The 24,879-nt window shown below is 45.7% G+C and overlaps 1 protein-coding gene across 1 annotated transcript in view; it reads left to right on the top strand.

Annotated features, from left to right (window-relative positions):
- The first annotated feature begins 225 nt into the window (after positions 1-225).
- The window catches only part of LOC124789467 (BMP and activin membrane-bound inhibitor homolog), a 260,960-nt gene continuing 236,306 nt past the window's right edge, over positions 226-24,879 (top strand). The window contains exon 1 of the mRNA XM_047256835.1: positions 226-402. Within this exon, the coding sequence (XP_047112791.1) occupies positions 312-402 (91 nt within the window). The 5' untranslated portion in view covers positions 226-311. The remainder of the gene's footprint in view (positions 403-24,879) is intronic.

Here is a 24,879-nt window from a genome sequence, read left to right as displayed (position 1 = left end):
GTGATTGATGAAGAAACAGCGGAGTGGCGGGTTTACGGCGTTTTATTCTCCATCGGCAAAAAACAGAAGGGACTCCCAAAGGGAGCCGAGTGCTCCAGGCGGTCGCCGGGACGCCCGGTGGGTCCCGGTCTCTAGAGCGCATGCGCGGCCGAGTGCTGTGGTGGGGGGCGAAACGCCGGCCGCAGCTGGAGCACGCGGCTGCATGAGCTCAGTCTGTTGTCGGCTGTGGGCATGAGCGGTCGCGCCGTGGAGAGACGCCCCGAGTGACACGCGAGACCGTGCGACGTGTTGAGTGGCGAAGCGACGCCGCCATGGGGGGCGTGCTCGGACGACGACGGCGCCTCTCGCTGATCCTGGCCACACACTTGCCGCTGCTGCTGTGCGCCGCCGCCTCCAACAGTGGTGAGTAGTCCCATCCTTTAACACGGCGTTGTTGTTAGTTCACGAAAAACGCCTTCTCACATAACGAGGCGAATGTACTCGTTGTGGCCATGGAAATGCATGTTATGAGGCTGTGAACCTGCTAAATGGCTCACCCAATCACAGGAAACATTGTTGGCAAATGTGTTTGGAAGCAAGATTTCTGCAGTGGATAGTTATTAACATTCAACTGATACGAAATACTCTGCTAGTACCAATCACACCACTGTTCATCTTAGGTTTTATTTCAATACATGACAGCTCGTTGCGAGCATTTTCTTTTGTCTTAATTTATCAAGGCGGACACACAGCGTCTTTGTTGTTTTCTACAGACATAGACACAGCTTAATACGAACTAAAAGTATGCAAACAAGTTGATGTGATAGACCGATGTCGTCCAGTGTCGTACAATTATTGGTCGTAGGTTGTGTTCCAAAAATGAACAGCACAGAGACAGAAGTGATGACACTTTCTGCAGGACCCGACAATGATTTTTCAGGACAATGCTCGAGCACGTACAGTGCAAGCTGTTACTGATTTGTTTGACTGATGGGGCTGCTAAGTGCTATATCACTCCCCTGACTTAAGCCCTCATAAGTTCAACTCGATTTATAAACCGAAGGAAACACTTCACGGTATTCGCTTCAGAACTGCTACAAATTTGTCGGGCAACAGATCGCGCCGCTCGAACTGTCAACACAACTGGCACTGCTAAGAGTATCCTACGACTTCCACATCGCCGGCAACGAGTTATACACGAGCTGATGACTACTTTTAAGGTCAGTAAAACTCCGAAACACGTAGCTTTTTTGTACGAGCTGTAAATAAATAGTTGCCACTATTAAAGTTCCAACCCTCGTATTTCCTTTTTTGTGGATCGTAACGGCTCGTTAGTAATTCTTTGTTTGAAACTCTTCAAGATTAGAGTTTCTGATACACACAAAACTTTTAATTTCACTGGCCTGATAGTAATAAATATTGTTTTTTGGTGCATACAGGCTTCTTATTACAAAGATCCGATTCCATTACGAAGTTTGTGCACCACCATCACACAAGAAGTACTCTAAGCAAGGGAAACTCTAGCATTGATCGTGTAATTTTAAAACCTTTTCTTTTTTTTATTATTGGATATCGATTTCAATCAGAGTGATCACCTTCAGTGCAGCACATAATCGAGCACAATATATCTTCAAATATGGGTATTTATCGTGAAGAACATGTCAACTAGCGGGTAAGATTCAAACTAAATCTTAAATCTCACTTGGTAGTTGGCAGGTTTTTCACGATGGATACCCATGTTCGAGCTTATATTTTGTGCATGATTATACGATTCCACTGGAGTTAGTGTTGCACTGAGGATGATTGCTCTATGATTGAAATTGATATGTAATAATAATAATGAAACGGTTTTAGAATTATACGACCAATGCTGGAGTTTCCCTTGTTTACAATCTCATTTCAAAGATCTTATTGCAACAACGCTCGGTTTATTGTGATTTCTACGTGTTTTGCAGTTATGGGTTTACCCATCCTCTGGCATTCCTTGTTCTTATTGAACTCTGTGGTTGCTTATAGGTGCAGTATATAATAGGCCGAGATAAATATTTTTGCAGGATTCACCCACGTAGCTTTCTGTCATTGTCACCAAGATACTTCTCGGACAAGATAGTATAGACATCAGAACGGATGTCATTATAATGACATTACCTATTGAGATTTGTAATGGAGATAATGCGTTTTATAGTCCAGTATCTGCAGAGTACAATCGAGACATCATGCCCGCGAACGAACTCACTTTGATGATGTTTTCCTTGGCCTCAGGAAGACATTTAATTCAATTACGCTCTGCAACTCAGTGAAAGAAATACAAGCTCACCGAGTATCAGGCCAGATTTGTGACTAGATGTAGGACTTCCTTGCAGTTACACATCGCCCTTAACGGGACAAAATAGACGGATGTAAACGTAATTTCAGGAGTAAAATAAGAAAGCATGCTAGGACCATTCATATTCACAATAAGATCTAAATCATCTAGTGGATAACATCGAAAACTCCATGAGGCTGTTCGCAGATGATCTGGTCGTCTATAGGAAGGTAGCAATGCGAGAAGATTAGAGAATCGCATGAAGACCAGGAGAAGATTGATTATTATTGCAGGGAGTGGCTGTAACGTATTCCACTACACCGGTGGCGACAAATCACTGTAAACAGTCACTATCGTAAATTACCTGTGAGTGACCATCAGGAGCGACCGGTATTGGAATGATCACACAAAATAAATTGCAGAAATAGCAGATTCCAGGCTGAAGTTCGATGGAAGCTTCTATGGAAATGTAATTCATCCACGAAAGAAGTTACACTCCTGGAAATGGAAAAAAGAACACATTGACACCGGTGTGTCAGACCCACCACACTTGCTCCGGACACTGCGAGAGGGCTGTACAAGCAATGATCACACGCACGGCACAGCGGACACACCAGGAACCGCGGTGTTGGCCGTCGAATGGCGCTAGCTGCGCAGCATTTGTGCACCGCCGCCGTCAGTGTCAGCCAGTTTGCCGTGGCATACGGAGCTCCATCGCAGTCTTTCACACTGGTAGCATGCCGCGACAGCGTGGACGTGAACCGTATGTGCAGTTGACGGACTTTGAGCGAGGGCGTATAGTGGGCATGCGGGAGGCCGGGTGGACGTACCGCCGAATTGCTCAACACGTGGGGCGTGAGGTCTCCACAGTACATCGATGTTGTCGCCAGTGGTCGGCGGAAGGTGCACGTGCCCGTCGACCTGGGACCGGACCGCAGCGACGCACGGATGCACGCCAAGACCGTAGGATCCTACGCAGTGCCGTAGGGGACCGCACCGCCACTTCCCAGCAAATTAGGGACACTGTTGCTCCTGGGGTATCGGCGAGGACCATTCGCAACCGTCTCCATGAAGCTGGGCTACGGTCCCGCACACCGTTAGGCCGTCTTCCGCTCACGCCCCAACATCGTGCAGCCCGCCTCCAGTGGTGTCGCGACAGGTGTGAATGGAGGGACGAATGGAGACGTGTCGTCTTCAGCGATGAGAGTCGCTCCTGCCTTGGTGCCAATGATGGTCGTATGCGTGTTTGGCGCCGTGCAGGTGAGCGCCACAACCAGGACTGCATACGACCGAGGCACACAGGGCCAACACCCGGCATCATGGTGTGGGGAGCGATCTCCTACACTGGCCGTACACCACTGGTGATCGTCGAGGGGACACTGAATAGTGCACGGTACATCCAAACCGTCATCGAACCCATCGTTCTACCATTCCTAGACCGGCAAGGGAACTTGCTGTTCCAACAGGACAATGCACGTCCGCATGTATCCCGTGCCAGCCAACGTGCTCTAGAAGGTGTAAGTCAACTACCCTGGCCAGCAAGATCTCCGGATCTGTCCCCCATTGAGCATGTTTGGGACTGGATGAAGCGTCGTCTCACGCGGTCTGCACGTCCAGCACGAACGCTGGTCCAACTGAGGCGCCAGGTGGAAATGGCATGGCAAGCCGTTCCACAGGACTACATCCAGCATCTCTACGATCGTCTCCATGGGAGAATAGCAGCCTGCATTGCTGGGAAAGGTGGATATACACTGTACTAGTGCCGACATTGTGCATGCTCTGTTGCCTGTGTCTATGTGCCTGTGGTTCTGTCAGTGTGATCATGTGATGTATCTGACCCCAGGAATGTGTCAATAAAGTTTCCCCTTCCTGGGACAATGAATTCACGGTGTTCTTATTTCAATTTCCAGGAGTGTATTTACGGAACACTTGTTCGACGGTTCTCGAGTATTGCTCATCGGTCTGGGATTCTTTCTCAGTTGGTTTAATAGACGACATAAACAAAGGGCGGCGCCTTTCGCCACGGAATCATTTAGACGGGGCAAGAGCATTACAAAGTTACTCAACAAACTCCTAAGGCAGACGCTTCAAGAGACGCGTTGTGCATCACAGAGAGCTTTACTATCAGGAAATTCCGAGACAGCACGTCCCGGGAAGCCTCGGGGAACGTTTTACTTTCTCCCATATACGTCTCGGAAGATAACCATACGGAAAGGATTGGAGAAATTAGAACTCATCCAGAGATTTACCATTCTTCCCACACGCCAGTCGCGAGTGGTACAGGGAAGGGGAGAAGCGGTAGTGGACCAGAGGTACCCTCCACCACACACCATAAGGTGCCTTGCACAGTCTACAACTTGTTGAACCGCTAGAGGAAATAACAAACGCGCAGAGCGATCTGTGAACTACATTTCTGTGGAGCGCATAGAAATTTGTGTTCGCCGGAAAATCAAACAGCAGGTGGCTCGGGCTGAGCAGCTGCGAGCCACGGACCCAGTTGCGAACAGCGAGCTCGCGAATAGCTAACAACCCGTTCGGCTGACAAATGTTCTCGTACCTTTAGAGGTACAACACCAGTTTGGTGGGAATGGAGTCAGCGCCGCACAGCTGAGAAATCGTCTTGGCGTTCGCCTTAATTAACATACAACTCTTCAGGAAATATGTCTCGCTACTATGAGACTTCGTTTGTCATTTATGATATGTTGACTTCTGACAGAATACGGAATATAGGTAAAAATGGTTTTGTCGTCTCTACTTTCTTAAATGTTCTCTAAAAAAATGAAAATGCTTCATATAGTTTTTGTTGCCTGTCTGAGACCCAAGATACTGGCGCCTCGAGATCTAAATCTCGTAACAGGTTTCAGAGTATTACGGAACTGTCATTGCCGTATGAGGAAGATGAAAATTTGAAAATTAACACTAAAGTGTTGTTATATTTTAGAGTAATTAAGTACAGGGTGTTTGACTAGCACAGGTAAAAAACAAAGCTGCCAGTAGAGGATAACCAAACAAGGTAACAACAATCGTAACAAACGTAGGTCCGGAGACCAACCCCATCACGACGTATACGCAGGAGTACAATCATGACAGTGTAATAACACCGATGATTTCTAAGTGTACGTTTATTTCGAAACACCAAAAAGAGGTCTAAATTACAAAGTGATAAACTGCTCTCATATGATTTTATCATCATTTAGAGTATCTAAGTACTAGTGAACAGCGTTTTGACAAATTACCGGTCTTGGCTCGCCAATACTTTAGCGTGCCAGATCCACCGATTTGAGTCCGTTGGTCTTTTGTGTGGGGGCATTTAAACGCTGTGGTGTATTACAGCCCTGTTGATAATGTTTATGAACTCCAGGAACGCAATGTGGATGGTTGTCATTACGTTTGGAACACTCCTCGAATTTTTGAATATGGGCATCAACGAGGGAGACAAGATGTGACTTGCCGTCAGAGGAACAGGGCCATGTTGAACCCTCTTGTAATGTGTTTGTTCTCAAGTGCATATTTGCAGTTTGAATCCTCGGGGACTCTGTTATAATGTGTCAATAAAATTCTTCTGGACTGTTGATAGCACTGGCAATTGACCAGCGTTTTAGCCAGTATTGCATGTGGTGTTCCTCAGGGTTTTGTGCTGAGCTGACTTGTAAGGTGTTCATGTACTTGGTGGTAATACGTCGTATCAGGGAAGCCATTTGTTTCCGCACCCATGTTGTTAGAATTATTTCCTTATTTAATTGTCCCCTGTTCTCGCGTTTGGTTTAGAATCAAACACTCCGTATAAAGGAGAAAGAAGCAGATGAAATATCAATAACAAACCCATACACTAGTGTGAAATTGCGACTTGACATACCCCGTAAAGCAGCCATATTACCAGGAAATGTCAGCGGATATTTTCCAATCGTGTTTGGGAAATAAGTCTACTCTTCGCACAACTTGTTTCATATTAGTAACTCTTTATTTATACTTGAAGATGGTTTCGTTGATGAAGCAGGTTGAACAGATGGCAGCGTGCGCTCTCGTATTGTTGCGAAGTGTTTTTGTTTCTCCCGGCCAAACCGGTTTTCTGGCATTTAGGGCTCATTCTCTGTGGATGCATTCGCGTGTACCTCGGAGACTTCTATTGTGGAGCAGTTTTCTAAAACAATGCCCCAACAGCGACGAGTCTCGTGAATGGAATGTCGAATCTAGTATCTTCAACGAACAAGACGCCCACAGGTTTCTAATTAAAGTGGGTAACATTACCAGCCTACGCGCGGATTACTATCAAGCCACCGAAATTGGTAGTGGCAGTACTCATGCTGTTTCAAGCGTACTCCGCGGTGGTTCCTTCCGAATACGCTAAAGTACTGTGAAAGCGCTTTGCCTGTAAACGACCATTGCGTTGTCGGACCTTGCGCCACAACGAGTGCAAAGATCACCTGACAGACCAGAGATTTTTGTCGAAAGGAATAAGCTCACACCCACGGTGAGAACCTCGTTCTATATTTGACGAGATCAGGCCGTCTGCAAGGCGCACGTGTATTTCGTAGTATCTAATTGCGTGTTTCTGTCCCATATGTCTGTCTTCAGTAAACAAATAGTCCCAGCATTCGTCTGGAAGTACACAACTTAAGAGATTGAAATGGACTGATAACGTTTGCGTGAGCTGAAAATTTAAATAAAATCTTTGACATGAAATTGCGTGACATTGACAATGAATTACTCTATCGCTTGGAAGTCAGTTCTATTAAAAAAAAAAAAAAGTCAGAACATTTAACAGATTCAGAGCAATCCTCAGTAGCATACAAGTTAATAAGTTATACTTTCGAATTAGTTTTAAATGTACGAAAATAATGCCTTGGAACAATGTCATTACACGAGAAACACAAAATATTACAACCAATTTTAATAGTCACAATGAAAATCCATCGTGTATTTTAGAACTTGCGCACCAGGCCAGATTTTTTTTCTCAGATACGTAATTAATAGCTCAATTAGTGAAGGAATCTCAGGATGAATATCAGTAATCGGTTTCCAGGTAATTAAACGGTACTTCTGGCCTTTTTCATCCTGAGATTTCTTCACGCTTAATTGTATTTGAGAGATACGCAAGCTTTGCAGGATGGCATAATTTTGCTGAGACATTGGATGTGATTTACAAAAACACAGGTCCAACGTGTGGAGGCACAATATGTGTCAGTTATCTCAAAACAGTTCAGAAAATATTTTCAGAATTTTAGTAGTGCCACACAGTCGCAGGCACGGTACAATACGTTTTTCAATATGCACCAGGTTTAGGATTCTCTATATTACCAAGAATGAAGTCCTCAGATTAGAAAGATCATAAAATAGGGATGTACTTTCAGCTTAATCTGTATATCGAAGGACCAATGACGGAAATATAACAATTCAGGAGTGGGAGTAACATTCCCAGTGAAAGGATATCAGTGATAAAATATGCTGATGATATTGCTACCCTCAGTGGAAACGAGGAAGAGTTGTAGCATCTGTTCAATGGAATGACCAGTCTAATGAGAATACACTATGAATTGAGAGTAAAAGACAAGTACTGGAGCGTCTGAGATGTGGTATTATAGAAGGATGCTGGAAATTAGACAGACTGATTAGATAGGAAATTAGGAGAGGGACATGTGGAAAATGTTGACAAGAAGAAGATGGGCCAGGGTGGTAAGATATGTGTTAAGACATGAAGGAAAGATTTCCATGGTACTGAAGGGGGCTGTAAAGGGTAAAACTGTTGGGGAGGACACACACGGAGACATATTCAACAAATAATTGAGGTTGCTGGGCGCATGTGTTACTCTGAGATTAAGAGGCTGCACAGGGAAGGAATCTATAGCTGTATGCACCAGACCGTTCAGTAGACTCACGAAAACAAAGAAGGGTTTGTCAAACAAGCGAGGAGACTTACCAACAAGGTTGGTCAAATTTATCATCACTTTTAAAGCAGATGTCACGCTGTACGAAATGTTTTGAGACTAATTACCGGGTGATCAAAAAGTCAGTATAAATTTGAAAACTTAATAAACCACGGAATAATGTAGATAGAGAGGTAAAAATTGACACACATGCTTGGAATGACAAACAAAAAAAAAACAAAAAAAAACAAAGTATTGCTAGACGCGTGAAAGATCTCTTGCGCGCGTCGTTTCGTGATGATCGTGTGCTCAGCCGCCACTTTCGTCATGCTTGGCCTCCCAGGTCCCCAGACCTCAGTCCGTGGGATTATTGGCTTTGGGGTTACCTGAAGTCCTAAGTGTATCGTGATCGACCGACATTTCTAGGGATGCTGAAAGACAACTGTTGGGTTGGCAGAAGAGCCAACACCGTGTTACTAGAGGAGGCCGAAATGCACGCGTTTTAGCTCACACAGGCTGGCGTGAGGAGGGAAGAACTATACTGACGTGAGGTCTGGAACATGACAAGGAATGAGAATTCAGAAAGCGGGCGAAATAAGTTTGATACTTAACTTTAATCCATTAATGATAAACATCGCTCTTGACGGTACATGATTCACAATATTATCTGTTCAGGTTATAGTAACTGAATATGGCGCCTTGCTAGGTCGTAGCAAATGACGTAGCTGAAGGCTAAGCTAAACTCTCGTCTCGGCTGATGAGAACGGATGTAGACAGTGAACCATCGCTAGCAAAGTCGGCTGTACAACTGGGGCGAGTGCTAGTGAGTCTCTCTAGACTAGACCTGCCGTGTGGCACCGCTCGGTCTGCAATCACTGATAGTGGTGACACGCGGGTCCGACGTATACTAACGGACCGCGGCCGATTTAAAGGCTACCACCTAGCAAGTGTGGTGTCTGGCGGTGACACCACAACAACATCCGACGCCAATGCCTCACCATAACTCCGGACATGCTTTACAGTGCTGTTCACAACATTATTCCTCGACTACGGCTATTGTTGAGGAATTATGGTGGACATATTGAGCATTTCCTGTAAAGAACATCATCTTTGCTTTGTCTTACTTTGTTATGCTAATTATTGCTATTCTGATCAGATGAAGCGCCATCTGTCGGACATTTTTGAACGTTTGTATTTTTTTAGTCTAATAAAACCCCATGTCATTCCAAGCATGTGTGTCAATTTGTACCTCTCTATCTACATTATTCCGTGATTTATTCAGTTTTCAAATTTATACTGACTTTTTGATCACCCGGTATATTGAGGCTAAAGTTTTTCTGTCCGTGTTTGCTTACAAATAGAATGTTTTGAGAGCAAAATACAGTCCTGAAAATAGAAACAGAAATGGTGTTTTGCACAAGGTGGACCTTCTCCAAAAACAAAACCGTTTTGACACTGGTGGGAATGACTACCAACGCAGACAAAGCGTTTCTTGAATTGACTTTAGCACTGTGTGCAAAGAAGAAAAACAAAACAATACGCTGGGCCAGCTTGTGATTGAAATCGAGAGATATACACAACCATGAAAATCTGCTAAAGGAAATATTACATTCAGAACCTAATGATTGCATCAATTTTCTCCGAATGCACAGCCAAACTCTTAATGACTTGTTAGAATTACTTTTCACTCACACCGAAAAAGAAGGCACACTTCAGCGGAAATCTGCTATCCCTTACGTGATCCTCTGCTCAAAGGTCATTAACCACGACGTGGAAACACGTGGGACCCCAGACCTCAATCCCCTAGACTTTGTTATGGGGACACTTGAAGGAATTAGTCTACGCCGTGGCAATCAGCGATGTGCGGACATTACAGTGTCGCGTTTTCAGTGCTATCCAGCAGGAACGACGACGACCAGACGTACCTGAAAGGGTGCATCATTCCTTACGCCGTGGGGGACGGAAGGGTGCAAAAAAAAAGAAAAAAAAGGGCTCTGAGCACTATGGGACTTAACTTCTGAGGTCATCAGTCCTCTAGAACTTAGAAATACTTAAGCCTAACTAACCTAAGGACATCACACACATCCATGCCCGGGGCAGGATTCGTACCTGCGACCGTAGCGGTCGCGCGGTTCCAGACTGCAGCGCCTAGGACCGCTCGGCCACTCCGACTGGCGGAAGTGTGCACTGTCATGAATGGACACCACATTGAACTCCTCCTGCAAACACGTGTTTATCGCTGAAAGTATGCATTCCGAGACCCATCTTTAATAAACTCATTTTTCTTGTTTCGATGAGTACTACCACCTTTCAAAGTATTCTGCCTTTTTTTTAGAACATCCTGTATACATCGTCCGTGGAAGAACCGGGTATTTTCGATTTTTATTTTTCATTTCATCGCTCTCTCGCTTTTATGTTGTGCGCAAAATATTGATTTTCTTTCTAACGTCTTTCTGCATAATATACGACTGTTAGAAATGCAACACTTCCGCCATTTTGGTAATTACTAGTGCTCTTTTATTTTTATCGTTGATCACGAAACAGAGATAAATCATAACTTTTTTTTGTGAAATCTTATGGGACTTAACTGCTAAGGTCATCAGTCCCTAAGCTTACACACTACTTAACCTAAATTATTAAATTATCATAAGGACAAACACACACATCCATGCCCGAGGGAGGACTCGAACCTCTGCCAGGACCAGCCGCACAGTCCAAAATCGTAACTCTTTCTCGCTAAATATGCGCAGCGGAACATTAACACAAACAATGTCCACCTTGTCAAATCTTGCGTCAATCAGAACTTCTCTCGAACACGTCAAACGCGGTTTATGTTTGACAAACACGCAAAAAAAAAAAAAAAAAAAAAAAGACGCCTACTGCCAAATAATTTGACAAACTGGTGAACTTTGACAGACTGTGTACTCTTTTACAAGGGCGTTAGAATTTCGGGACCCCTTGTCTCTCCAATATGCGCTCGAGCTTTTAGGGCTCCTTACTTGTGTACCCTCTCCTCTACCCCAGCCAAGTGCAGTGCAACGGCCCGCTAGACGTGAGTGGGAACTGACTCATTATCCGGCGCGGAGCGGCGCCACGTCTCGCGGCAGAACAAAAGAATGGCGCCGGAAGTTGTCCGCGGCGCAGTGGCGCCTCGGATGTGCGTGGCCGGAAGTCGGACCACCTGCTGCTGGCCGGCGCCGGCCAATCGCCAGCACACATCTCTGGCGCCCGCCCCTGACCCCTCATTATGTCTGGCTAGAACAAGAATAATGAGGCAACGTGGGAAGTCTACCACCCTCTGGGTTAGTCAGGTGTGCATAGAACGACATTTTGTTTCTGTTATATTGGCTACAGATACGCTTCCTTTCTCTTAATTAATTCCAAAGACAAGGTAAAAGGCCTATAATAACCGATTCACCAATTAATGTGTTAGACACGGTTGTTGTCCGTCCTCTGTCTTCTCCATCCGGTACTTGAGGATACTGGTGTAGTTGGGGAAAGCAAAATTTCAATCAGGTATTCATATGTAACAATATAAAGCCGGTTAGCACCTTATTTTGGTGATGAGGAAAAACGTGATAGTAACAATGGATGTGTGGAAAAGAAAGTGGGAAGTTCAATGACGTTAGGAGCGTAATAGAAAACAGTGGGAGGAGTGAAAAGGACATTAGTGGAACGTGAGTTCCTGCCTGGTTTGGAGTAAGGATTTACCACTAAGAAGCAAACCAAGTGTTATAGCGAGTATATTGCACAGCAAACGCTGGTAAACAGGATACAGGCTTGCGAGATGTAATTTAAAGCCGCGCGGGATTAGCCGAGCGGTCTCAGGCACTGCAGTCATGGACTGTGCTGCTGGCCCCGGCGGAGGTTCGAGTTCTCCCTCTGGCATGGCTGTGTGTGTTTGTCCTTAGGATAATTTAGGTTAAGTAGTGTGTAAACTTAGAACTACTTAAACCTAACTGACCTAAGGACAACACACACATCCATGCCCGAGGCAGGATTCGAACCTGCGTCGTAGCGGTCGCGCGGCTCCAGACTGTAGTGCCTAGAAACGCTTGGCCACAGCGGCCGGCTAGGATCGTTTTCTCTGAAGTTTAGGTAGATATTCGAAGTTTCGTTTTTGCAATGTGTAGCTGGACTCAGCCCAAACAAATACTATTCATCACGTCTCTCATGCGACACCAGACGGAAGCATCAGTTTTTTTTTTCCATTACGAACAAAATGGTTTTTAAAGCAGAATTTTACATTGTCATTAGTCTAGTGTGATATTCGTTTTGTCGATATTTATTAACAGGGACATTAAAACGAATGTGTTGTGACTTGGCAAGACAGCCAAGCCACTATGACGGGAAGCCGAAAGGCACGCGTTAAAGCTCACGCAGGATGGCGTGAGGCCTGGAACAGGACAATATCTTGAGACTAGCAAAAAAGGTACGTAGCTTCTGGAATACTTAACTTTAATCCATAATTGGTGAACATCGGTCTGACGGTACATGCATCACAATATAAATAGCAATTGATAATGGCGCCTTGCTAGGTCGTAGCAAATGACGTAGCTGAAGGCTATGCTAACTATCGTCTCGGCAAATGAGAGCGTAATTTGTCAGTGAACCATCTCTAGCAATGTCGGCTGTACAACTGGGGCGAGTGCTAGGACGTCTCTCTAGACCTGCCGTGTGGCGGCGCTCGGTCTGCAATCACTGACAGAGGCGACACGCGGGTCCGACGTATACTAACGGACCGCAGCCGATTTAAAGGCTACCACCTAGCAAGTGTGGTGTCTGACGGTGACACCACAGAATGAATAACCAACGACTCTCGCTTCGCCGTGGTCTGCACTACTGCAACCGTAATGCAGCACCACTGCTCAATCGCTGTTGGAGAACTGGTTATTCTCCGTGTTTTACCGTCCATGTTAACACATATCTATGAAACGAATATCGCACTATACTAAGTTGGGACCGCTCTATACATCGGGCACGTAAAATGCAGCTTTAAAATTATTTTTATTGTTACAGGAAACAAATTGACGCTTTCTGTCGACACGGAGTGTCGCATGAAGGCGTGATGAACCTTATTTATTTGGGAAGATTCCACCTCAACACAGCGGAAACGAAATTGGGGTCTGCTGAAACATCAGGGAAAACGTGCTTGACAGCTCTCAGGAAGGAAACCTAGGATACTCAGCACGTCCCTGCACATTACGTGGTGCGGGATATTTGGTCCCAGTGCCAGCGATTTTCTGTCCTGTTGCGTTCGCGTGTTGAGTGAGGGAAAAGTGACAGCCTACAGACAGACAGGCGGATCACCATCGACAGTCTCGTATGCCCCCACTTCAAAAATGGTTCAAATGGCTCTGAGCACTATGGGACTTAACTTCTAACGACATCAGTCCCCTAGAACTTAGAACTACTTAAACCTAACTAACCTAAGGACATCACACACATCCATGCCCGAGGCAGCATTCGAACCTGCGACCGTAGCCGTCGTGCGGTTCCAGACTAACGCGCCTAGAACCGCTCGGCCAACTCGGCCGGCGCCCCCACTTCATGAGACACTGCGGAGAGGTTTGACATTAATCCAGGACATTGGTACAAGGTCTGTTGGTCAGGAACTTTACGCCATCACCTCTCCTACTCGTTGCCGTCCAAATAGTGGCAGTGTAAATTGCATCCGCCACCAGGATTCGAACCGGCTTAGCTCCGAGTGCTACCGCACAGGCCTGTGGTGACGGCTAGCCACACACCGTACTGTAGCTCGTGGAGTGAAGACGCAGAAGAGAGTCAGTCTCAGAACAAACCGCGTCTCGATTCCGGCTGATAATGACCAATCTAGAGTATTATGACTGTAGAGTGTAGGTATCGCGTGCGTAGATCATTTGTCGATTGGACTCACGATTATAGCCGTGTGACATGTGCGCCGCGTAACTACACGGGAACAAACGCGTGACGATAGCAGCGGGGCCGCATGTGGAGAGAACTGTTTGTTGTTCGGGGCCGTCATAAAAACAAACAGACGCGGAGAGGATCCTCTGGGGCAGCGTTCAGCTGTGGCCCGGCCGCCCGCAGGTGGCTGGCGCAGAGTGCGTGGCGTCTGATTTACAGACCAGGTCGGCCGGCGGTATGCGACCGCCTGCTAGATGCCCGGACAGATATCGCGGCCGCCGAAAACAATTCACTCGCCCGGCCCGCTACACGGCCAGCGCCCTAGCCGACGGCCACGAGCCCCGCCCACCCTTTGCGAATTTGATAGCAGTTACTTAACTCCTACGTCGTGCTGTGTTGTTAGCTCTTCCCTTCACTTACGCCACTGACCCAGTTCCTCCACTCCCCAACAGTGCAACAGGACGCAACAGTTGGGCGGGAACAAGACAGAGATATGCGATTGTGGAACATTGAAAGCGCGGTACTACCCGATCACGCTGTTACTGCACTTGGCCTTTATCGGAACTGGTGATGACGTTACAGTAAACAGGTCTAGTAGAGACTACAAAAAAAAAAAAAAACGCGCCATGCTGTCAAAGTTTTCAGGTCAGCCACCGAGCGAGGTGGCGCAGTGGTAGCACACTGGACTCGCATTCGGGAGGACGACGGTTCAATCCCGCGTCCGGCCATCCCGATTTATATTTTCCGTGATTTCCCTAAATCGCTACAGGTAAATGCCGGGATGGTTCCCTTGAAAGGCCACTGTCGACTTCCTCCCCCTTCCTTCCCGAATACCGAGTGAGGTGGCGCAGTGGTTAGACACTGGACTCGCATTCGGGAGGACGACGGTTCAATCCCGCGTCCGGCCATCCTGATTTAGGTTTTCCGTGGTTTCCCTAAATCGCTCCAGGCAAATGCCGGGATGGTTCCTTTCAAAGGGCACGGCCGACTTCCTTCCCCGTCGTTCCCTAATCCGATGGGACCGATGACCTCGCTGTCTGGTCTCCTTCCCCCAAAAACCACCAACACCTTCCCTAATCCGATAGGACCGATAATCTTGCTGTTTGGTCCCCACCTCCAAATCAATCAGTCAATCAAAATAGGATTTTCCGGTGCTCATATCTCGGGTTCTGTTGGTGATATAAAGGTAAGGTCAAGTGTTGTGGGTGTCCACCAGAGGGATCGTCTTAGTATCACTACGCTACAGTACAGGATAAAAGTATGAATATTACCCACTCCCTCCCGCTTAGACAAATGGATCAAGTCGGCTGGTTCTTTGAGTTTGATGTAGTCTACGGTGGGCTTGATGGGGCCATTAATTCATTGGCAGTTCCTCGAAAAACGCCATAAGAGTTTTCTAACTAAATTTTCACGTTACCGGCAAACCAAAACCAAGCTGAGGATCCCAAGACGGATATGCACAGCAAAGGGCTGAAATTTTTACGATATATTCGTAAGATCCAGATAGATTTTCTTGATATATTTATCCTTTTCCGTGATTCAGAGGGTCAAAGTTAACCTACTTCCACAAGCGAAATTCGGAATGAGGCGATATCTTAATAATAAACAACCACAGCAAATTGCTCAAATCTTAACGCTACGTTCTCTAGGCATTTTTGTAGAAGAACCATCTCCTCGTTTTCAAAAATGTTTATCCATTATCGAGAAACAACCCAAAAACTTGTTTTTTGCATACCAAAACCCATTCGCAGATTCCGAGACGACTGTGCGCAGCAAGTGGCTGTAATTTATACGAAGTAGCTCTAATATCCCGATCTTGAAAAAAACTTCAAAAATTTCTTCATATCTTTACCCGTTTACGAGATACAGAAGTTTGAAGTTACTCTACCTGTACACGTAAAATACGCACATAATATCCGGAGTGAGGCGAAAGAGTAATTTATAAAGTGACATAGCACAGAGAAATATGATGTAAAGTGTCCCCGTTGTCATCTAGGGACCACATGATGTAGTACAAAGCACATCCGAAATTTTATTACACGTAAAATTCGGTCTGAGGTGCAGAATTACTTTTACCTTACTTCTGTTTCACAAAAGTAAACTATCTGAAGTTTACTGACCAATACATTTCTTTTCATGTAAGTCACATGCCATGCTGCAGCAAGGAAAAGAAGGGAATCAGCGGAGAAATCCTCCTACAGGAGCACAAAAAACGTGAATATGTTCCTCTTTATTTAAAAGACTCTCACTGAAGAGTGGGATAGCAGTAGCCTCATTCTGCCTTCCTCAGCAACTTTAAAAAGTTTCCCCAAAAATTTGCCTTGCGGACAAATTCACGCTTTTTCAAGCTGAGAGAGAATAAGACCGTAGCAATGGCAAAGAGATGGAAAATAATAAATAGTGGAAGGTAGTAGACAGCAGTTGTGCTATAGGAAGAGCAAAGGAGACAACGGTAGTGTGAGAGGAAGATAGAAACACAGTGGCTGTAGAACATAGTTGACAGAGACGGAACAGTGGTGGGGTGAAGGTGACTGCCCGGGGGGGGGGGGGGGGGGGGGGGGAAGGAATGAAAAGAAAGAGAAAGTGGCAGTAGAAGAGAACCACTGAAATGTGAGATAGCAAAAGGGAGGCAGTGATAGTAAAGGGGGGATACTGCAGTAGTACGGCAGAACGAAGGGGACTGTGGCTGTGACGTAGGAGACAATGACAGAGAGACACAAAGAGATATTGGCAATGGGTTGGTTGAACGAGTGACTGAGAAAGGGCAACTGTAAGTGGATGGGTGTGAGCGACTTAGATCGATGAACTAGTGGGTATGAGCTTGTGGGAGTTTGAAGTAAGTTGCTAGTTTAAAAGAGCCCGAACATCTTCTCATGCCAGAAGTTTTGGGATGATTTTTAAAGGTGCTGAGGAAGACAGAATGAGACGGCTGGTATCCCACTTTTCAGTCAGAGTCTTTTAAAGAAACAGGAACACATTCCCAGTTTTTGTGCTCCGACAGTAGCATGTTTTCGCTGGTAGGCCTAACGTTGTGGTCGGCAAGTAGAACTTCCAAATAGTCACGCATAGAGACCTGATATTGTTTGTTTATGCTAACTCCGATCAAATAATCGAATCAGTCACAGCTATCAGATGTCTGGCTTTATCCATCTGGACAGTTTTAAGTTGGAGCAAACATCTAAACATACGTGGCAATCAGTCAATTAGAATGGAACTAACTGAGCTTTGCTCCACTTAAAACTACTTTAGTCTTTCCTTCTCTGCAGTATAATGTGTAAATCGAACAAGCAGCCGTCCGAAATGGCCGAACGGTTCTAGACGCTACAGTCTGGAACCGCGCGACCGCTACGGTCGCTGGTTCGAATCCTGCCTCAGGTATGGATGTGTGTGATGTCCTTAGCTTAGTTAGGTTTAAGTAGGTCTAAGTTCTAGGGGACTGATGATCTCAGACGTTAAGTCCCATAGTGCTCAGAGACATTTGAACCATTTTTTCGAACAAGCAATGAAATATACTGTTGTATCACCAATTAGCGTCAAACACAAATCTGGCATAAAGAGAATCCGGTACCACCGAAAGTAGTTGCTGTTATTGATGTCGCTTGCTTACGAGCAGCAATTATAAAGCCTCGGCACAGGGCCTAGAGCCGCTCGGCCACAGCGGCCGGCACCACAAGAGGTATAAACGGTCTTAGGCCTCATTTCGTTATATGATTAGCCTATTACTTAAAAGCTCTTTACGTCGAGCAGGACTCACTAAAGCTACCCACTGACGAAGACACAAAGGCGCCGAAGCATATTTGGGTGTTTATAAACAACAGTTGTTTGTATAAAAGGCGGACCTGAAATTCAGTAAATTTTTTCTACAAACACGGCTGCTGTTAAAGCTTCAACAACAAAGTTCTGGATAACGTTTATGAAGACATTAGGGGATCACTTTCATCGTACTAGAGACATCCGTCGAGGGCAAAAAAGTTGGAGGAAAAAACTGTTATTGGAACATGTGCAACAGGTAGTTTAGGAAGTTGGGTGTAAGTACAAGAGAAGTAGATGATACGGAAACTGAACAAAGGCGGGGCAGAGTTTGTCTGCAAGACGGAATTATATCGAGGTCAGGGGCACTATGGGCAGCGGAGAGAGGGAATATCACAAAGTGACAGAAGAAAAGGTTATTACGCGAGATGAAGATGAAATGGGAGATATGATACTGCGTGAAGAGTTTGACAGAGCACTGAAAGACGTAAGTCGAAACAAGGCCCCGGGAGTAGACAACATTCCATTAGAACTACTGACAGCCTTGGAAGAGCCAGTCCTGACAAAACTCTACCACCTGGTGAGCAAGATGTATGAGACAGGCGAAATACCCTCAGACTTCAAGAAGAATATAATAATTACAATCCCAAAGAAAGCAGGTGTTGACAGATGTGAAAATTACCGAACTATCAGTTTAATAAGTCACAGCTGCAAAATACTATCACGAATTCTTTGCAGACGAATGCAAAAACTGGTAGAAGCCGACCTCGGAGAAGATCAGTTTGGATTCCGTAGAAATGTTGGAACACGTGAGGCAATACTGACGCTACGACTTATCTCAGAAGAAAGATTAAGGAAAGGCAAACCTACGTTTCTAGCATTTGTAGACTTAGAGAAAACTTTTGACAATGTTGATTGGTATACTCTCTTTCAAATTCTGAAGGTGGGAGGGGTAAAATACAGGGAGCGAAAGGCTATTTACAATTTGTACAGAAAGCAGATGGCAGTTATAAGAGTCGAGGGACATGTAAGGGAAGCAGCGGTTGGTAAGGGAGTGAGACAGGGTTGTAGCCTCTCCCCGATGCTATTCAATCTGTATATTGAGCAAGCAGTAACAAAAGAACAGTTCGGAGTACGTATTAAATTCCATGGAGAAGAAATAAAAACTTTGAGGTTCGCCGATGACATTGTAAGTCTGTGAGAGACAGCAAAGGACTCGGAAGAGCAGTTGAACGGAATGGACAGTGTCTTGAAAGGAGGGAATAAGATGAAGATCAACAAAAGAAAAACAAGGATAATGGAATGTAGTCGAATGCTGAGGGAATTAGATTAGGAAATGAGACACTTAAAGTAGTAAAGGAGTTTTGCTATTTGGGGAGCAAAATAACTGATGATGGTCGAAGTAGAGAGGATATAAAATGTAGACTGGCAATGGCAAGGAAAGCATTTCTGAAGAAGAGGAATTTGTTAACATCGAGCATAGATTTAAGTGTCAGCAAGTCGTTTCTGAAAGTATTTGTATGGAGTGTAGCCATGTATGGAAATGAAACATGGACGATAAATAGTTTGGACAAGAAGAGAATAGAAGCTTTCGAAATGTGGTGCTACAGAAGAATGCTGAAGATTAGATGGGTAGATCACATAACTAATGAGGAGGTATTGAATAGAATTGGGGAGGAGAGGAGTTTGTGGCACAACTTGACTAGAAGAAGGAATTGGTTGGTAGGACATGTTCTGAGGCATCAAGGGATCACCAATTTAGTGCTGGAGGGCAGCGTGGAGGGTAAAAATTGTAGAGAGACACCAAGAGATGAATACACTTAACAGATTCAGAAGGATGTAGGTTGCAGTAGGTACTGGGAGATGAAGAAGCTTGCACAGGATAGAGTAGCATGGAGAGCTGCATCAAACCAGTCTCAGGACTGAAGACCACAACAACAACAACAACAACAACATAGGCGAGGAACAAGATCGGTATAAGAACGTGGTCCACAGATGGCGGTAAGTAAAAGGAGGATCTGCTGTATGATGTGCGCACAGTGAGACACGGTTTGCGGGCGCCCACCCAACAGCCAGTGGATGCCTGCCGGCTGTCTTCGGCGCCCCCGACCTGGCCACGGCGGGGCGGGCGCCCGCGTCTTCTGCCCTCGTCCGTCATTACCGTCCCTCGCCGACATTCCGGCGCAGCAGGCTGTGTTTAGCGCCCCCATTCCCCCATTTCATTTGCGGCGGTCGCAATTACTGCGCGATTAGCGCGGGCCCGCATCCCCTCCTAATAACAGACGCCCGCGCCGCGGCGCCTTCACAGCCCTTTGTGCGACTGCCGGAGGCGACCCGTAATGCCGACGTCTTTCTCTCTGGGCGCCCCTCCGGATGGTACTTTACGAGGACAAATGTGTCCTGCGCGGTAGAAATCGGTCGGTTTCACAACGGAACATTTCGCCGGCAAACTACGTACCCCACGGCATAACGCTGGAGACCATCCTTATCGTATTTTAAGCACATCGACATCTAAAACCCACAACCTACCTTATTGTGTGTAGCGGAGGGTCTTTGTGCTAGACTGCCACTTCCACTCATTTACGGTCGCTAATGGTAGACGACAAGTACAATTGCTGGTAACCCTCGGTGTAAGCTCGAATCTCGAAGAGGAAACACTATAATAACTGACTGTTCTACACTACTGGCCAATTTCTACACCAAGAAGAAATGCAGTTGATAAACGGGTATTCGTTGTACAAATATATTATACTAGAACTGACATGTGATTACATTTTCACGTAAATGGTTCAAATGGCTCTGAGCACTATGGGACTTACCTTCTGAGTTCATCAGTCCCCCAGAACTTAGAACTACTTAAAACTAACTAACCTAAGTACATCATACACACCCATCCCCGAGGCAGGATTCGAACCTGCGACCGTAGCGGTCGCGCGGTTCCAGACTGTAGCGTCTAGACACATTTTCACGTAATTTGGGTGCATAGATCCTGGGAAATCAGTACCCAGAACAACCACCTCTGACCGTAATAAGCGCCTTGATACGCCTGGGCATGGAGTCAAACAGAGCTTGGATGGCGTGTACAGGTACAGCTGCCCATGCAGCTTCAACACGATATCACAGTTCATGAAGAGCAGTGACTGGCTTATTGTGACGAGACAGTTGCTCGGCCACCATTGACCAGACGTTTTCAAATGGTGAGAGATCTCGAGAATGTGCTGGCCAGGGCAGCAGTCGAACATTTTCTGTATCTAGAAAGGCCCGTACAGGACCTGCAATAGGCGGTCGTGCATTATCCTACTGAAATGTAGGGTTTCGCAGGGATCGAATGACGGGTAGAGCCACGGGTCGTAACACATCTGAAATGTAACGTCCACTGTTCAGAGTGCCGTCAATGCGAACAAGAGGTGACCGAGACGTGTAACCAATGGCACCCATACCATCACGCCGGGTGATACGCCAGTTTGGCGATGACGAATACACGCTTCCAATGTGCGTTCACCGCGATGTCGCCAAATACGGATGCGACCATCATGATGCTGTAAACAGAACCTGGATTCATCCGAAAAAATGACGTTTTTCCATTCGTGCACCCAGGTTCGTCGTTGAGTACACCATCGCAGGCGCTCCTGTCTGTGATGCAGCGTCAAGGGTAACCGCAGCCATGGTCTCCGAGCTGATAGTCCATGCTGCTGGAAACGTCGTCGAACTGTTAGTACAGAAGGTTGTTGTCTTGCAATCGTCCCCATCTGTTTACTCAGGGATCGAGACGTGGCTGCACGATCCGTTACAGCCATGCGGATAAGATGCTTGTCATCTCGACTGCTAGTGATACGAGGCCGTTGGGATCCAGCACGGCGTTCCGTATTACCCTCCTGAACCCACCGATTCCATATTCTGCTAACAGTCATTGGATCTCGACCAACGCGAGCAGCAATGTGGCGACACGATAAACCACAATCGCTATACGCTACAATCCGACCTTTATCAAAGTCGGAAACGTGATGGTACGCATTTCTCCTCCTTACACGAGGCATTACAACAACGTTTCACCAGGCAACGCCGGTCAACTACTGTTTGTTTATGAGAAATCGGTCGGAAACTTTCCTCATGTCAGGACGTTGTAGGTGTCGCCACCGGCGCCAACCTTGTGTGAATGCTCTGAAAAGCTAATCATTTGCATATCATAGCGTCTTCTTCCTGTCGGTTAAATTTCCCGTCTGTAGCAAGTCATCTTCGTGGTGCAAAAAATGGCTCTGAGCACTATGGGACTCAACTTCTGTGGTCATTAGTCCCCTAGAACTTAGAACTAGTTAAACCTAACTAACCTAAGGACATGACACACATCCATGCCCGAGGCAGGATTCGAACCTGCGGCCGTAGCGGTCACGCAGTTCCAGACTGCAGCGCCTAGAACCGCACGGCCACTTTGGCCGGATTCGTGGTGCAGTAATTTTAATGGCCAGTAGTGTACGTAGGGAATTCAATAAGTAATGCAACACATTTTTTTCTGTACCAATTTCAGTTGAAATAATGCGGGATTTGTTGTGTGACATAGTGGAATATTCCCGCTTCAGCCCCTATAGTTTTATGAGTTCCGCTTGCCGCCGGGGCTATACGTAGCATTCAAAATAGCATATGTAACGGATGTGTGAGGGGCTGTCATTGAGTTTCTTTTGGCGGAAAACCTGAGCACCGCAGATATTCGTAAGCGCTTGTAGAATGTCTACGGAGAACAAAAGCTCGGTGGGTCGCTGGGTGAGGCGTCTATCACCGCAACAAGGTCGCGCAATCCTGTCCGATCTCTCACGTACGCTCAGGAAATTGAAGAAATGACTTCAGCGTGTTCGTCGGCACAGAATGCAAACGAACTTCTCTTTCTTCATGACAACGCAAGGCCTTTAAAAAAGGCTGTGCATCCAAGAGGAGTTCACAAAACTTCATTGGACTGTTCTTCCTCGCCCACCCTATAGCCCGGATCTTGCACTTTCTGACTTCCATCTGTTTTGCCCAATAAAGGATGCACCCTTCGCGAAGCAGTACGCGCATGATGGAGAGTTATTGATGCAGCAAGACGTTGGCCTCGGCGTCGACCAGCAGAGTGGTACGAGGCCCTCCCAGTAATGTGGCGCAAGGTCATAACATTAAACGGAGTTATGTTGAAAAATCGGGTTTTGCAGCCAAAGATTGGGGAATAATATGGTCTACTGGAGTGTTAAATACAACGAACCAGCTATCAGAGAAAAAATGTAGCATTACTTATTGAACATACTCCCTCCGGAGTTTAACAGTGGACCACACTGTGATGCAGAACGTATCTCTTGTAGAATCTGCCACTAGAGTTGGCTGAGAGTCTCTGTGACACCTTCTCTCTTACTAAATGAATCTGTGGTGGAAAGTGCAGCTCTTCTTTGGACCTTCATTAATTCCGGCAAGACTTGCAGACTGACGACCAGTACCCAAGCAACTGTCAAACTATGGATTTGTATGTTTGTCTTGCATATGCCTTTCTTAAGAGTAGTTTTATGTGGTCGTTCTACTTTATAATCCTCTGTTTCCGACGTGACTGCTTCCACTTACTGTTCAGTAGGCGTTTACTTACACATTAACAGCATTTCTGTCTATTTGTGCACAGTGCATTTATTTATATTCAGAGACCACTGTCAGTCCCTGCGTCAAGCATCGACCCTCTGCAGGTCTTCCTTTATTTCGCTACAATTTGCTAGCGCTGTGTACACGACAGCATTGTCAGGGAACAGCCTCGTGGACCTTCCGACGTTATGCAATGTTGACACATAACGTAAAAAATAATGGTCCTGTAACACTTCTTTGGGGTACGCCAGAAGTTAGTTTTATGTCTAAAGATTCCTCTCCGTTTACAAGAAAGTTGAATACGTCGTCATAAATGAGAATTTTTTGCCAGAGTGTAATTCGAACCCGAGTTCTGTGCTCTTCGCGAGCAGACCTCGTAATCATTAAGTTATATGAACACGCCTCCAGACCTGACTTTCTTTCATGTTCCCACCAATGATTTCCCAAACCTACTGCTACCACCTGCATTTCTTCCACACGGTATGTGTGAATAGCGTCACTTAGCGAACAGATTTCATTTCTCTCGACAAACTCGTTACGTTAAGGGGTCTGACCGGTTTTCGCTCATATCTTTTCATGATATTGCATCTTTATTAACGTCATACCTCATCGAGCTTCAACGCTTTTAATTCAGCTGCTAGTAATTCGGAACTCATATTTGGAAAGTTCAGTATCATTGTTTGAGTTCGGCTTGCCGATGTGCTACGATAGCGTAATGGTAAAGGCGACTCTTCGCGAAAACCAGAAAATCCCAGTTCGAGTCCCAGTGTGGCACAGATTTCCAATTGCCACTACATGCGCATTACTTTCCTGGCTCTACATATCGAAACGATTTGCATTGCATCACCAGAAAATTAGAAAAAATGGTGTCTTCCTCTTCAACCGCTTCTACTATCTGAACACATTCTAAAATATCTAACATATTATAAGTATAGGAATATGGAATCCACATCTTCACCTGCTTCTACCATCGGCAGTAAATATTGTGTAAAAAAAGGCAAGCTGCGTTTCACAAGCTTAGTAATCTAAACATGTGCTGATAAACAGGCAAGTATGAAACTTCCCACAAACGAAGGGGGCAACGCGCCTTGTATTTTACACTAATAGTCTGGAAACATAAAGAGATCACACAAGACCGTTACGTACTCTCCCTCATTATTGTGAAACACGAGAGCAGACGTGAAATTATGAAGACGGCTACCCCGCGATAGGAATTGGCCTTCGTTTTCAGTTCAACTGCACAGTCATTGCTGCTGGTCGGGAGCATCTGGGCTCCGTATTTGATTCTGTAACAAGACGGAGTAATTCTCAATGATGACTAAGCGAAAATGTGCATAACACTCGCTCACTTTGAGATGCATAAGAAAACATACGCGGCGACAGCAAGCAGCTGGTAACGAGCATTTGTGCTCCTGAATGAGAATGACCTGTTTTAGAGAATAGTATAGCAATTTTTAAATTATAGGAACAGCTGACAAATTTGTGTCTTTAGGACAACTGAAA

The sequence above is a fragment of the Schistocerca piceifrons genome, chromosome 3 (assembly GCF_021461385.2).
Source record: "Schistocerca piceifrons isolate TAMUIC-IGC-003096 chromosome 3, iqSchPice1.1, whole genome shotgun sequence".
Lineage (NCBI taxonomy): Eukaryota > Metazoa > Arthropoda > Insecta > Orthoptera > Acrididae > Schistocerca > Schistocerca piceifrons.
This window is presented reverse-complemented; position numbering and strand designations above follow the sequence as displayed.